This window comes from Pangasianodon hypophthalmus, chromosome 2, assembly GCF_027358585.1.
Source record: "Pangasianodon hypophthalmus isolate fPanHyp1 chromosome 2, fPanHyp1.pri, whole genome shotgun sequence".
Taxonomy (NCBI): domain Eukaryota; kingdom Metazoa; phylum Chordata; class Actinopteri; order Siluriformes; family Pangasiidae; genus Pangasianodon; species Pangasianodon hypophthalmus.
In genome coordinates, this window is record NC_069711.1 from 25,866,898 (window position 1) to 25,882,935 (window position 16,038).

Consider the following 16,038-nt stretch of genomic DNA (forward strand, 5'->3'; position numbering starts at 1 on the left):
CGTGTGTGTGCGCGGGCGTGTGTATTCAGAGAACTGTCTGTATTAAGAACTGCATTTAGAAACTGCCCATTTGAAAGATGGCTGGATAGAAAGAAAAAAACATATGATGATTGGATGGAGAAATAGAAACATGGACAGGAAATGTAAAAGCTGAAGGAGATGCTGGTTAGTGGAAGAGTATATGTTCAGAGTGTGTAAATGGATAGCAGATAGGCACCTGCATTTTTTCAGGTCATTGGCTTGCTTTACTGGCTTCATGTGGTTTTTCCTCTGAATACCAAACATGCTAAACAGAAAAGTTGTAACCGTTTATTTTAAACCAAATACTTTTTTTGCCATCTGTTCTTTTGTGTAATTTGTACTTTGATCGGACAATGTGTGCTTAACGTGGCTAATGTTACAGAAATCCCATAAACAAAACTAGTTAGCTAACGAAAGAAGATATCCAAACAAAACCGGGATCATGGAAAATTTCCAAAAAATGTGCTAACGTAATAGAAACTCCCCAACCTCCCCAAAAGCTTGCTAGCAGTAAAATCCAATCAAAACCTAGCTAGATAACCTTTAGAGAAAAATCCTATTTGTTAGAGGATATTTTCAGACAAAGCTAGCTAGCTAAGCTCATAGGAAATTCATAACATCAATTCTGGCTGAAGTTGGAGAAAACCCATAAGCAAAACTAGCTAGCTAACCAAAGAAGTTTTCTAAACAAAAACTGACATCAAGGAAAATTTCTAAAAACATGCTAGCTCAATAGGAACTCCCTAGCAAATGCCAGAAAATTAAATTCCAACCAAAACCTAGCTAGCTAACCTTTAGAGAAAATTTGTTAGAGAATATTTTTAAACAAAGCTATCTAGCTAACATCATAGAAAACTCATAATGTCAATGGATGATATTAGAGAAAACACACAAAACAAAAATAACTTGCTAACATCGAATAAATTCCCCTAACAAAACTAACTAGCTAAATTCAAAGGTAATTTACAAATAAAACTGACATTACTGAAAATTTCCAAAAACTTGCTAGCATAATAGAAACTGCCCAAACAAATGGTAGAGAAGTAAAATACAACAAAAACCTAGCTAGCTAACCTTTACAGAAAGATTATATTTGTTAGAGGATATTTTCAGACAAAGCTAGCTAGCTAACATCACTGAAAATTTCCAAACACTGTCTGATGTTAGAGAAAATTCACAAACCATACTAGCTAGCTAACACTGAAGAAAATCCCCAAACAAAACTACTTGGCTAAGCCCAAAGAAAATTTCTAAACAAAAACTGACAATAAAGAAATAAAAAATAATTTTATAGAAAATCTCCATACATAGCATATATCAGAGATGTAAATGCCCAACTAAAAGCTAGCCAGCTAAGCTAGCTTTAGGGGGAAAATCCCCTCTGTTAGAGGACATTTTCACACCAAGCTACTCTACAGTCAGGGCTAGAAAGAAATCAACCCCACTGTCGATTCTTCATCATACAATTCTGCATATTTTTACGATGGTGCTGTTGCGCTCGGTTCCATGAAAGTCCAAATAATCCACCTTAAGACATTTGTTAGCAGCAAATAATCTGATTTGAATGGTAAAAATGAAACCTTATATTGATATATTTTCATCATTGAAAGCCATCCTAGCTCATTTATACCAGCCTTTCCTGTATGTTTATATGCTGTGTGTTATTTAAACTCATTTTATCTGTTATATTCTCTCTCTGTCTGGTTGTGAGACAGGCAAGAGTGGGACTCTTCACTGCTCAGTGTGTGTGTGTGTATGTATGTACTGTATGTCACTGTAAGTGTGTGTATGCTGTTTGCGCACCCTGTTCTGTGTATCAGACAGTGCAGCGAGGTCTGCTATTTATATACACGTTATTCAGTGTCAAGTGTACAGAGTTTGTGTGTGTGTATGTGTATGTCAAGGTCAGAGGAATTTATTGCTGGTCCCTTAAGTGCATCTGACAGCAGATCCAGGGCTAAAGTCACGGGATCGAGGGATGGAGAGTGGGGGAGGGAGGGAAAGAGAGACAGACGGAGAGAGAAGGAAAGAGAGGAGCAGCAGCCATGGCAGTTTTAAACCTTCAGAATGAGGAGCTTTATGACTGTTTTGTTGCTGAAGGTCAGAGTTTAAAAGGCATTGCGGTGTGTGTCTGTGTGTGTGTCTGTGTGTGTCTGTGTGTGTCTGTGTGTGTCTGTGTGTGTCTGTGTGTGTCTGTGTGTGTGTCTGTGTGTGTGTCTGTGTGTGTGTCTGTGTGTGTGTCTGTGTGTGTGTCTGTGTGTGTCTGTGTGTGTGCATGTATGACCTACCAATATAAGGTCACCCAGTAGTGTGTATGTTTTGAATTGTTTTAGTGGTGAGGAGTAAGTATTAAAATTGGTACACTTGAAATAGTGTTAGTGTGAGCCTGATGTCATATTTAAGTGTCCCTTGCTGCTAAAGAGGATACCTGAATAATACAGACACCCCTAGCTTTGCTGTTATAATAACCTCCACTCTTCTGGGAAGGGTTTCCACTAGATTTTGGAGCATGTCTGTGGGGATTTGTGTTCATTCAGCTACAAGAGCATTAGCGAGGTCAGGCACTGATGTCGAGTGAGGAGGCCTGAGGTTCAGTCAGTGCTCCAGTTCATCCCAAAGGAGTTCAGTGGGGTTGAGGTCAGGGCTCTGTGCAGGACACTCGGGTTCTTCCACTCCAACCTTAACACACCATGTCTTCATGTTCCTCGCTTTGTGCACAGGGGCATTGTCATGCTGGAACAGGTTTGGGCCTCTTAGTTCCGGTGAAGGGAAAATGTGAAAATATAAAATTCTGTGCTTCCAACTTTGTGGCAACAGTTTGGGGAAGAACCACATATGGGTGTGATGAGCAGGTGTCCACAAATTTTTGGCCATATAGTGTATAATTATATTTAAAACTGTTCGTGAGAACAAGTTATACAGAAATGTTATAAGAATAAAATTGTATGTATCAGTGCACACAGTTGCTGAAAGAGCAGAACCTCTTGGTGTAACTGTGTTTAATTTGCAAGATCCAGTTGAAAGTTTAAAAAAAAAAAAAAAAAAAAAAGGCTCCTCTGTTATGATGTGATGGCTCTGCGAAGTGAAGTGAAGTGCCGTGTGGCCAAATATGGTGGCCCATACTCGGAATTTGTGCTCTGCATTTAACCCATCCAAGTGCACACAGTAGTGAAGACACACCCGGAGCAGTGGGCAGCCTTTTTTGCTGCAGCGCCCGGGGAGCAGTTGGGGGTTCGGTGCCTTGCTCAAGGGTCTCACCTCAGTCGTGGTATTGAGGGTGGGAGAGAGCGCTGGTCATTCACTCCCCCCACCTACAATCCCTCGAACCCACAACCTTCAGGTTCACCTTCGGGTTACAAGTCCGACTCTCTAACCGTTAGGCCACGACTGCCCCTGTTGCTGTTAGGTCATACTGGAAATTTGGAGCTGAGTCTTTCATGAACGATGACATTGGGTATATCTGAGCTAGCATACGCTGTGTGAGTTTGAAATTTCCTGCCAGTTTGAACAGATAGCTCTGACTCTGAATTCCTGTCAATTATTATTAAAGGATTCCTTTAAAGTGTATAGAGAAGAAAAGATATTTCATGTTTCTGCACTAGTTTCAGGATGATTTCAGCACCTGTGCGCATGTCATATTTAGGCGCCTGGTGTTTTTGGTGCAGAGAGAGTGTCCTCAGTCGACCTTGTGTTCTGTTTTCAGTGCAGGGTCATGGAGTAGGCTGAACCGTCACTGTGTATGCAACAAGGGGTCAATTTGAGACACGCTGTAGATTGACAGAGTAGAAATAGGGGCTGAGCAGACAGAGAGGTCACTGCTTTAATTGGAATACTATAAACAGCTAAAAGAGGATGATGAGGATGGAAACAGTGTTTGAAATAAATAGCATAACAAGTGTGTTGCAGTCTTCCAAACGAGCAGCCACAATGATTCACATCTTATTTCTTCCACTTTGTGAAATAGTAAATAACGGCGTGTCATATTCAGAGTTTTTGCAGGGTAAGCTTGTGCTTTGCAAAGCTTCTGCCTTTAACCTTTGACTTCCAGTGTCAGGCTAAGGTCAGAGCTTGTTTGTTTCATGTATCTGAAACTCCTCCAGTACTCAAACATGCAGAGAGTGTGTGTGTGTGTGTTTGTTCATGTGTGCTTATATAATATATAATATGCAATAAACATACTTGTGTACATGGTTATGGTCTCAACCCAAACTTGTTTAATGTCATTGAACCTGTTTGGTGTTTATTGTCAGGGAATGAAACCCGTTACGAAGGACGGATTGTTTTACAAGGAGGTATAAAATCTTGGAGTTTCTTGACCTGCAGTAACACTGTGTGACCTATATAAATTTAGCCTCATGACCGTGAATCTGCTAACTATCCACAAATCTGACGTGTAGTGTGTATTAATTGTTACAAATTGTTATAAATTTCAATAGTATGTACTATGTATGTACCTTGATTTTGATTGTCTGGCTCAAAGACAGTTGAAGGGAAAGGGCTTCTCTGTTGTAATGCCGGTGGCTGTATGTTAAGTCGTATGGGAAATCTGGGGCTGAGTATTCGGCTGTACTGCTTTCAGGTGCGATGACATTGGATGAATCTGAGCTAGCTTATGACATGTGCATTTGAAACTTTAGCTTACTGTAGCTTTAAGCGCCTCTATGGATATCATATTCTTGAAAATGTATGTCTTTTAACTTTTCATTTGTGATGTAGTGTATATTACTTATTGTAAATTAATATATGTAATTTAATTATGAGCAGGACATGTTATTCATGCATAAATCGTATGACATTTGTTGGTTTTTATAGGGCAAGACAGATATGAAGCACAATTCTTTACCTAGTGCAGTTTCTTTACTTTAGTGCAGACTAAAATGTCCTGTTTTTACACACTGTTCAAAATCAATGACTTCATTTACAACACAGACCATCAGAGAAGCATTTGAGTATTATTTGCTTAACCTGGTATGACCGGTAGCAATCGACCCAATCAGGTGAAGAGGTCAGACTGCTTTGTAGTCAGACTAGTTTATGACTGAAACTAACAGTTTAGCTAGCTGACGTAGCCATGACAAAACAGTTAGGAACAGTAATATTTCTCACAGACAGGTTGGAAAATCACTATGGAAACCATCTTTTTGACTAAAATGACACTGTAATTGCACTTAGCATGGGCTGCAAACTGAACTTTCGTGGATTCAGCCAAACTTTACTACTTGTGAACTCTGAGCTCTCGTAAAATTTTGACTTCACTTGTGGAAAAAATACAATGACAGCCAAAGTTTTAAAGGTTAAACCAAGTTTCTAAATAATAACAAGCCAATGTTTTGAGATTCTGCCACACACACACACACACACCTGAGGGTAAAGAAAGCAATATAGAATTATAAGGATGTTATTTTAGGATAGGTGTTAAAGCCCATAGGCATTAATCATGTTTCAGCATGAGTCCTGTGCAGTCTGACTAGCCAGCATGTTGGAGTCAGTCATTGGCAGAATTGTGTCTTTTGGAGACTGAAAAGAAATAATAATTTTAAAAAAAGACAAACCGGGAATTAATAAAGCTAAACTATCATAAAAAAGACTAGGTAACACATGGTATGGTGTATGCTATGCTACAGGATGATGCAGTTAGGAGGCGCATGCTTATGTCAGAGGTGTCTACAGCAAGTTTTACACTGTGTGATTACTGCAGTCTTTTAGGATTATTACTTTTCACACTGTACTGGATGATCCCAATAAAATCTTGAATTTTACAACAGACTGTGTTACAATTATATAATCCATGTCAGATTATATGATGTGGAACTGTGATTAAAGCAACTCACTATGTTCTGCTTACGGCATCAACCAGTGTGATTATGGCTTGTAAAGAAAACGGGCAAGACACAGAAACAAGTCTTCAGTGCATTATTAACAGTGTTATATATGGAAAAAACATGGTTTAAAAGGTGATGAAGAGGAGTTTGGAGCAGTTCATGCCTGGGTAAGAGAGGAGAAGTTGGAAATTCTGTTTTTCAGTGTGAGCTTGAAGTAATAAGGATATTTTTCTGCCATTGCTAAAATATTTGCAGCCATCTTGCAGGTTTTTTTTTTTTTTGTGTGTGTGTGTGTGTGTTGTGTGTGTGTGTGTGTGTGTGTGTGTGTGATCCTATGCTGTGCTTCCAATGGTGAATTTTAGAGCATCATAGCAGTGCTCAGACTCTGACGTTAAAAAAAAAAAAAAATTATGTTGCATTCGACATAGCTCAAAAATATGAAGTTGAAGCTCAGAATGACGTTATTTTCCAATGCACCTCCATGTTTTCGAGTTCCAAAGTGGGGAAAAAACATGAGGTGTTCATGTTTATCTTTTGTTACCAACAAGCTAGCCAGCTAACTGTGATGACTGATGTGTGATTTACCTCCTCAAAACAGTGAACTATATAGTCGTGTAGTAGATTTAACAAGCGATTGTGTGGATGTTTTCTCATCTAAATACCAGTATATACATCATAACTCATTTAAAGGTAAGAAGTGCTACTGTATTTATTGTTGATGCTGTGAACAGCCATGTTGAATTGATGTCACTTGCTGATTTCAGGGTTGAGGAGATCTTCACGAGATAATGAATCGGAATTCTGAGTTGAGGGGGCGTTTTCTTTGGCTTTTCCTAGTCGGAGCCAGAAATTAGTCAAAGACAATATTTGTCATTTGCTGTCAAGTTATGTGATCGTAACTACCAACACTACCACCATCAACACACCACCGACCTCAACTCACGACCAAATTCTTTTACGATGTGCGATGTTTGTTTGTCTTCAACAGCAAATTCAGACCTAAAAATCATACAGTGTAAATCTGGCTTAAGGAAAAGTGTTGTAAGTAGTAAAACTGAGACGTGGCTGTTCTAAAATGGCAGTGTGGAAGGTTCAGAGAGGATATGGCCTGATTTAGTGTGTGTGTGTGTGTGTGTGTGTGTGTGTGCGCATGTGTGTGTGTGCGCGTTTGTGCGTGCGTGGTTGTGTTAAGTGTTGACATCACAGGCTACCTCCTTGTCTCAGGTAAGCGTTTGTATATAGGTGTGTGTGAATAAAATGAGGTAAATAAAAATGTTTGTATTTTTTTAATGTATTGTGACGCTGTAAGAAGTTAACTTTTTCTGTAAATACTGTGAGATTCAAATCCACTGGGATTGTGGGTAGTTTTTTTGGAATTTCAGTGCAGACAGTCATGTTGTGTTCATGACTAAGCAGAAACTGAGAAATCCAACTCCAACTTCTAATTGCTACTTGGAAAATCTGAGCTTCTCAAGAGTTTGGAGTTCTCCTTAAAATCACTTCTGCTTGGGAGCGGTCAGAGTTAGAAGAAAGAAAAGGAAATAATGACACATTTGGCATTTTAAGCAAATGTTTGAGTTTGTATTTGTGTATGATTTGCTTTAATTATAGTCACACTATGAGAATGAGACAATAGAATATAATGTTTATAAACTGTTATACTGAAAATAAATCAAAATAGTTGTGGGAAATATGTAAAGTAAATACTGAGCAAGTAGATTAGCTCTTTCTGGGTGTTTTTGTATGAAAGTCTATGTGAAAGTTTTTATATTGCACAGAGAGGTGTGTATGCTGGGTTCTGTTTTGTGTATATATGCATGGTTTGGTGTGTGTTTATGTTAAATGTGTAGATTTCAGCTACCTAGTTGGAGAGGTGTGTGTGTGTGTGTGTGTGTGTGTGTGTGTGTTGAGGTATGTGTGTCTGTCCTTTACTGTGCCTACTGTCCTGTTTAGTAATTGTCGTTCTATCTTGCGCTGTTACACACGTTGGCAGACGTGCACTTTATGCAGTCCTCTGTATGTCTTTGTAGTCTTATTTAGTTGTGTGTAGACTTATGTCGCACCATGGTCCTGGAGGAGCATTATTTCGTTTCACTGTGTACTGTACCAGCTGTATGTGGTTGAAATGACAATAAAGCCACTTGAACTTGATGATTGTCCTGAGGCATGTGTGGGTCTTGGTGTGTGTGTCTTGGTGTGTACGTTTGTCCGTGTCCTGAGGAGTGTATGTGTATATGTATGTGTGTCTTGAGACACGTGTGTGTGTGTATGGATGTGTGTGTCTTGAGGCGTGTGCGTTTGTGTGTGTCTTGAGGCGTGTGTCTTTGTGTGCGTGTGTGTCTTTGTGTGTGTGTTTAATATAAGCATTAATGTCACATTATGAATCTTCTTTTTGCCCAGGTGTGCTCTCTGTCTGAGTGAGGGGCGGAGCATATGGTCAGGTGCTGAGGCTCTTTCCAGCTCTCCACTCATCCCACCATCATTTTCTCTCTTTCGGTCTACTTTGTTCTCTCTTTTAACCCTCATTTGTATCCTCTCTCACTTGGCTGTACTATGGCCATTTTGCGCGCTCTCTTTCTCTCTCTCTCTCTCTCTCTCTCTCTCTCTCTCTCTCTGATGAATGGGTATCTCACATCTGCCTCAGCTGATTATACCCCCAATGTCCAGCATTTAACATATTTCTCTCTCTCTCTCTCTCTCTCTCTCCCCCCCAGCTTTTCTCACCCTGGAGCCCTCCTCTTCCTCCTCCTCCTCCTCTCTCTCCCGCTCTCACACTTTTTCCAAAGGTATCTTGCTCTAAAACTTCTCTTATTTACTTGTGTGTTCTTCTTGTGTTCTTTTTTTTTTCTCTTCGTCTTTGCTTGTTCTCTTGTACTCTCTCTCCCTCCCCCCTCCTGCTCTGTAGTATAGTTGTGCATGGGACTTAGCTCTGCCCACATGCTGTTTAGTGTGTTTTGCTGTAATTGAATCTGTGTGTAGTTTTGCAGTGGTAGTTTTAGGAGCTGGTCGTTCCTGCTCTGTGCTAATTGTAGGTCTTTGTAGCATGACACTGTGGGAAACATTTAGAGGCTAGATTTTGTTTCCTGCATGCAAGAAATTGTGCATAGTATTGTATGTCCATTTAAGTGTGTATATGTGTGTGTGCAGGTGTATGAATAAGTATAAGCCTTGTGTATATACACATTGTGTGCTTGTGTGCAGGCATGTGCCAATATTTAAATATTCATATTACTTAATATTTTACAGCATTGTCACATAACTTTTTGCTTAATAAATAATAGCATGTTTGTTCCAGGATATTTAATATGTTTATTTTATTTATTTATTTTTTTCGATATCCGATCTACCATTTTTTGCTGCTATCGGCCTGATCCTGGTACTAGGTATCTCTAATAGGAAAATGATCAACAGCAGATTGGTGTGATTAAGTGGAGTTACTGACACCACCCGGACATTGATCATTTTCCTATAACAGCGCATCCCGAAGTGTGTTATTCCTCTAACACCACAGTAACCTGCCAACTATTACAATATTTAGCATATTAAAGAATGACACTTCATAATTTATCTGTTTATATGTTGTGAAAAAATATGTTGTGAAACAAGTTATTTTCTGTTATCGTTTGTTATAGCAGCTATAAACGGTCGTTCCCTCACCAGCCTCGCTTTTTTGTCATAGTTAATCATACAAAAAAAGCATAAACTTTTGGTTATTATTCAGTTTTACTTCTCACTGTTACCAAGCACTGACACTGGAGACTCCTTCCATAAATGTTAAATAGACTTCTCCTTACTGAATCCTTTGTTGGCACATACCTACTTGTGGTGTGTGTATGTGTGTGTGTGTATGTGTGTATGTGTGTGTGTATGTGTGTGTGTGTATGTGTGTGTGTTTGACCCCGCTCTTTGTCTCTTTCTCTGTAGTTCTCACCTCTGACCGCGTGGAGCAGATGACCAAGACGTACAATGACATCGAAGTGGTCACACACCTGCTGGCCGAGGTGCATAATTGGTTGAAGTGTTTAAACAGCTGTAACTGTTCCTGACACCCGATTTGCTGTCTAATTCTAATGCTCTGTTTCGATTGGACAGCGGGATCGGGATCTGGAGCTGGCTGCTCGGATAGGTCAGTCTCTGCTGCAGAGGAACCATGTTCTTCAGGAGCGCAATGACTCGCTGGAGGAGCAGCTCGCGCAGATGCTGGATCAGGTAAACACACGCGCGCACGCGGCAGGGCTATAACCACATAGACAATGTTATGAATAGAATAGAGGTTATGGTCTTGTGGTCATCTTCAGGTCCATCAGCTGCAGCATGAGCTGATGAAGAAGGACGAGCTTTTGCGAATGGTGTCAAGTGTGAGTGAAGAGAGTGAGACAGACTCCAGCTCGTCTCCATCGCTCCCCCTTGCTCCCTCTAATCACACGCTCACACACACACTGACACTCAGCCAGCTGGAGGTGCTGCAGAGCAAACTGCAGGAGCTCGAGGAGGAGAACCACAAACTACGGGTAGAGGTGAGGGAGATCATGACTAATCACACACACACACACACACATACACACACAGGATAGAGAGATGGACAAACTGACAGACAGATAGACAGAAGAGGAGAATTGGCACCCTCCATGAAAATGAGCAAAAATGCTACAACTAATACTTGAGGCTTAAGCAAGACTCTTTTATAGTTACATTTTAATGCAAAATGGTCAAACTGGTTTCAAAATATTGAGTACCCTGCATTTAATAATTGGTTAGCCCTCTGTAGAGAGGACTCTGTCTTTAAAATTGTGAAAGGAGGCACTCTTACTGTGGAGCTCATCCAGGAGGCCTTCCCAGTGTCTTATCTAATCCAGGAGGTGTGTAGCTCGTGCAGTAGACCCCCTCTCAGTGTAAAGCTCATCCATGAGACCCCCTCTCAGTGTGCAACTCATCCAGTAGACCCCCTCTCAGTGTGTAGCTCGTGCAGTAGCCCCCCTCTCAGTGTGCAACTCATCCATGAGGTCCTCTCAGTGTGTAGCTCGTGCAGTAGACCCCCTCTCAGTGTAAAGCTCATCCATGAGGTCCTCTCAGTGTGTAGCTCGTGCAGTAGACCCCCTCTCAGTGTGCAACTCATCCAGTAGACCCCCTCTCAGTGTGTAGCTCGTGCAGTAGCCCCCCTCTCAGTGTGCAGCTCATCCATGAGGCCCTCTCAGTGTGTAGCTCGTGCAGTAGACCCCCTCTCAGTGTAAAGCTCATCCATGAGGTCCTCTCAGTGTGTAGCTCGTGCAGTAGACCCCCTCTCAGTGTGCAACTCATCCAGTAGACCCCCTCTCAGTGTGTAGCTCATCCATGAGACCCCCTCTCAGTGTGTAGCTCATCCATGAGACCCCCTCTCAGTGTGTAGCTCATCCATGAGACCCCCTCTCAGTGTAAAGCTCATCCATGAGACCCCCTCTCAGTGTGCAACTCATCCAGTAGACCCCCTCTCAGTGTGTAGCTCGTGCAGTAGCCCCCCTCTCAGTGTGCAACTCATCCATGAGGTCCTCTCAGTGTGTAGCTCGTGCAGTAGACCCCCTCTCAGTGTAAAGCTCATCCATGAGGTCCTCTCAGTGTGTAGCTCGTGCAGTAGACCCCCTCTCAGTGTGCAACTCATCCAGTAGACCCCCTCTCAGTGTGTAGCTCGTGCAGTAGCCCCCCTCTCAGTGTGCAGCTCATCCATGAGGCCCTCTCAGTGTGTAGCTCGTGCAGTAGACCCCCTCTCAGTGTGCAGCTCATCCATGAGGTCCTCTCAGTGTGTAGTTCGTGCAGTAGACCCCCTCTCAGTGTAAAGCTCATCCATGAGGTCCTCTCAGTGTGTAGCTCGTGCAGTAGACCTCCTCTCAGTGTACAGCTCATCCAGGAGTCCCCCTCTCAGTGTGCAGCTCATCCATGAGACCCCCTCTCAGTTTGTAGCTCATCCACGAGGTCCTCTCAGTGTGTAGCTCGTGCAGTAGACCCCCTCTCAGTGTGTAACTCATCCATGAGGTCCTCTCAGGGTGTAGCTCATCCATGAGACCCACTCTCAGGGTGTAGCTCATCCATGAGGTCCTCTCAGGGTGTAGCTCATCCATGAGACCCCCTCTCAGTGTGTACCTCATCCATGAGACCCCCTCTCAGTGTGCAGCTCATCCAGTAGACCCCCTCTCAGTGTGTAGCTCGTGCAGTAGCCCCCCTCTCAGTGTGCAGCTCATCCAGGAGGTCCTCTCAGTGTGTAGCTCGTGCAGTAGACCCCCTCTCAGTGTGCAGCTCATCCATGAGGTCCTCTCAGTGTGTAGTTCGTGCAGTAGACCCCCTCTCAGTGTGCGGCTCATCCAGTAGACCCCCTCTCAGTGTGTAGCTCGTGCAGTAGACCCCGTCTCAGTGTGCGGCTCATCCAGGAGACCCCCTCTCAGTGTGTAGCTCATCCAGTAGACCCCCTCTCAGTTTGCAGCTCATCCATGAGACCCCCTCTCAGTTTGTAGCTCATCCACGAGGTCCTCTCAGTGTGTAGCTCGTGCAGTAGACCCCCTCTCAGTGTGTAGCTCATCCAGGAGGCCCTCTCAGGGTGTAGCTCATCCATGAGACCCCCTCTCAGTGTACAACTCTTCCATGAGGTCCTCTCAGGGTGTAGCTCATCCATGAGACCCCCTCTCAGTGTGTAGCTCATCCATGAGACCCCCTTTCAGTGTGTAGCTCATCCATGAGACCCCCTCTCAGTGTGTAGCTCATCCATGAGACCCCCTCTCAGTATGTAGCTCATCCAGGAGGCCCTCTCAGTGTGCAGCTCATCCAGTAGACCCCCTCTCAGTGTGCAGCTCATCCATGAGGTCCTCTCAGTGTGTACCTCATCCAGTAGACCTCCTCTCAGTGTGTAGCTCATCCATGAGACCCCCTCTCAGTGTGTAGCTCATCCATGAGACCCCCTCTCAGTGTGTAGCTCATCCATGAGACCCCCTCTCAGTGTGTAGCTCATCCATGAGACCCCCTCTCAGTGTGTAGCTCATCCATGAGGCAATCTCAGTGTGTAGCTAAGGCAGCCAGGTTTTGGGTTAAAATACCCTGCCCCTGGACCAAGGCATGAATGAGCCACCTTGCCAAACATGATGGCGTACATGACCAGAAAGTTTGATTTGGTCTCATTTTATCACAACACACGATTTGAATTGTACATTTGCAGGCAAGTCAGCTGAAGAGGGAGACCATCACATATGAGGAGAAAGAGCAGCAGCTGGTCAGCGATTGTGTTAAAGAGCTCCGTAAGTTCATAACAGTCTGTCTAATGTGGTGCCTTTGTTTTGGTAACTCTTGAGAGAAGACTGATCTCAGAACCCACTGTAGTGAATATAAAAAATGTAGTTCACTGGGACTAAAAATTGGGGCTAAATGTGAGTGTTTGTGTTTCTTAGGTGAGTCGAACACTCAGATGGTGAGTCTGACTGAAGAACTTTCTCAGAAGAACGAGGATCTTATGAAACAGCAGGAGGAAATCTCCCAGCTCCTGTCACAGATAGTGGAGCTCCAACAACGCCTCAAACAGGTGAAACATGTGAAGGTGGGCAGACAAAAAAGAAAGATAGACAGAGTGGAAAACTGAGAGTAAGAAGAAGGAAAGAGAGAAGAGGGGACAGGTGAGGGATGTATAGAATGTGAAGGGGACAAATGGAGAGAGAGAACCCAAGAAGAGAAAAAAGAGGCAGAGAGAGTGAGATGGAGAGAGAAAACAGGAAAGGCAGATGGAGATGGGAAAATGTGATGTGTGTTGATGTTTTCAGTTAGCACTGGAGAAAGAAGAGCTGAGGATTCATCTGCAAGCCTCAAAGGATGCCCAGCGACAGCTAACCACTGAGGTATACACACACACACACACACACACACACACACACACACATTAATACAATTAAATATGGAATTATTTACAAAGATGCTAAAGATAGTATTTAGTATTGTAAGTAAATAATACTACATTAGCCAAATTTAGCTATGTTCTTAAACCTAGGTGGGTTTTTTTTTTCTTTTTTTTTTTCCCAAATAAAAGTCAAAGTGTGTATCTGCATGTGTGTCTGCGTGTGTTTTAGCTAAATGAGCTGGCCGACAGGAATGCGGAGTGTGTAGGGATGCTGCACGAGTCTCAGGAGGAGGTTAAGGAGCTGCGCAGTAAGAACACTCCGTCTGCAGGCCTGCGCAGGCATCTCTCTCATAGCCTCTACCCCATGGTGAGACACACACCTGTCTCTCTCTCTATCACTCTCTTCTGTTCTTCTACTACACATACCAAACTTTACCTTTCACTATAAGTGGTAGGAAGAAATGTTTCTGTGTCACACTTTATCTTCCTTTATCTTCCTCATCACCCTATATGGCAAAATTTAAAATACACTCCCCTAAATGAAGCCTTTTTATTTTATGTAAAGTTTTACATGATATCTTTTTTTACATCATGTTTGTCTGTCTCTTTCTCAGGAGTGCCTGGCGGCTGAGATTGAAGGCACTATGAGGAGGGAGATGAGTGTAGAGGAGGAGATTGCATTTCAGGACCAGAGGTAATACAAACACACAATTAATTACTGTTCAGACGGGATGAGAGTTCCAGACTTATGTCTGTTAAGTAATGTTGCAGGAGGAGATCTGGAGTAATTATGATAAACGGGATGCACGGAATAAGTGATCTCTGCAAATCACTGAGATGTGTTTTCACAACGTACTCGAGGTCATCACCCTAAAAAAAATCCATGTGTACTATATATACCTCATTTTATACTGATTGTTTTAACCTTTATTTAGGGTTGCACTTGATCATTAATTGGTCATATAACTATCACACAGTGATTAGGTCTGGTTGTAATTGGATCTTCCATGTCCTTGGACTATAAAAACATGCCTAATGCCATAGTGGCTGGCTTTACAGCACTTTAAATTATATTGATTCACATAGCTGCGTTCATTATCTATGAGGATTAACCCATGACCTTCGACCCTGTGTTGCAGGTCGAGCCATAAGCGTGTGTTTCAGACAGTGAGGTCAGCGAATGAGTCAATAATGCGAGCAGCAGCAGGGACACATCCTATTCCTGGGTCAGGGCACTGCAGTGTGGTGATGACGTCACAGCCGTTTCACTCCAACACACACCCCACACCTGACGGAGACATACAGCACGGCACGGACAAGTGAGTGTGTGGTCACTGTGCATCATACGTTTTTCTGTGTGGCCGTTCTGTAGTGACCTTTGTGTGTGTGTGTGTGTGTGTGTGTGTGTGTTCCATTCAACAGTGCATATGTGGGCCGCCCCGGCTCTCCTGGAGGAAGTGACCTCGTCTCTGCACTGCGTCGCCTCACTCTGAGGAGGCAGAACTTCCTGTGTGAGCGTCAATACTTTCAGGCCGAGAGGAACAGGAAGCTGCAGGAGCTCTCAGACGCGGTGGAGTCAGAGGGTGGCGGGAGCGGCTACAGCTCTCCAACGGGAAGCGTCCGTTCATCCTTTTCCAACCTATCAGAGTTCTCCGTGTCCTCCAGCTGCTTTAAGACGTTTTTGCCCGAGAAGCTGCAGATTGTAAAGCCCATGGAAGGTGAGTCCTTAACATAAAAGTCATAAATATTGCCCTGCTTGCTACACCCTACAACGGAGCACTATGTAGTGTACTCATATAGGGAACAGATTTTGAATGAATGTGCTGCCTCATTATCGGTCCACTGTGGAAGTGTCACAAACCACACCTCCTGTTCGCTGTACAGGGCGTATAAACATCATCACAAGCGCCACATCATTATCATTGTCTCAAACCACGACCCATATTCACCACCATCATAAACTTTTCACTATATTCTATCCACTGTGGATGTGTCCAAAACCACACATGCTATTCAATAAATAGGGCACATAAGAACCATCATAAATCCCTCCCCATCATCTGTCCATTGTGGACCTGTCCCAAACCACATCCTCTACTCCCTATGTAGAGCATAAATTCACAATTACAAATGCCTCACCATGTTCAATTCACTGTAGATGTGTCCCAATCCACAGACCTTATTCACTGTATAGGGTACAAAAACACCATCACAAACACATAACCTTCCTCAGTCCACTGTGGACTTGTCCCAAATGTCACATCCTAATCACTAATAGGGCACATAAAGACTGTCACAAATGCCTCATCTTCCTCTGTAAATCTTGGGGATGTGCCAAACCACACACTC

At 42.9% G+C, this 16,038-nt stretch overlaps 1 protein-coding gene across 6 annotated transcripts in view; it reads left to right on the plus strand.

The window, feature by feature from the left end:
* Positions 1-16,038, plus strand: part of trak2 (trafficking protein, kinesin binding 2) — a 28,422-nt gene that overhangs the window by 6,706 nt on the left and 5,678 nt on the right. For 2 of the 6 annotated variants that reach the window (XM_026933073.3, XM_026933074.3), the window contains exons 4-14: positions 8,558-8,629; positions 9,768-9,844; positions 9,936-10,052; positions 10,142-10,360; positions 13,021-13,099; positions 13,250-13,380; positions 13,616-13,690; positions 13,919-14,056; positions 14,304-14,383; positions 14,829-15,008; positions 15,112-15,407. In XM_026933073.3, the coding sequence (XP_026788874.3) occupies positions 8,558-8,629; positions 9,768-9,844; positions 9,936-10,052; positions 10,142-10,360; positions 13,021-13,099; positions 13,250-13,380; positions 13,616-13,690; positions 13,919-14,056; positions 14,304-14,383; positions 14,829-15,008; positions 15,112-15,407 (1,464 nt within the window). Of the gene's footprint in view, positions 1-21; positions 2,122-3,579; positions 6,011-8,557; positions 8,630-9,767; positions 9,845-9,935; positions 10,053-10,141; positions 10,361-13,020; positions 13,100-13,249; positions 13,381-13,615; positions 13,691-13,918; positions 14,057-14,303; positions 14,384-14,828; positions 15,009-15,111; positions 15,408-16,038 lie in introns of those variants that run through there. The other 4 variants (XM_026933076.3, XM_026933077.3, XM_026933078.3 and 1 more) reach the window with 4 other exon arrangements.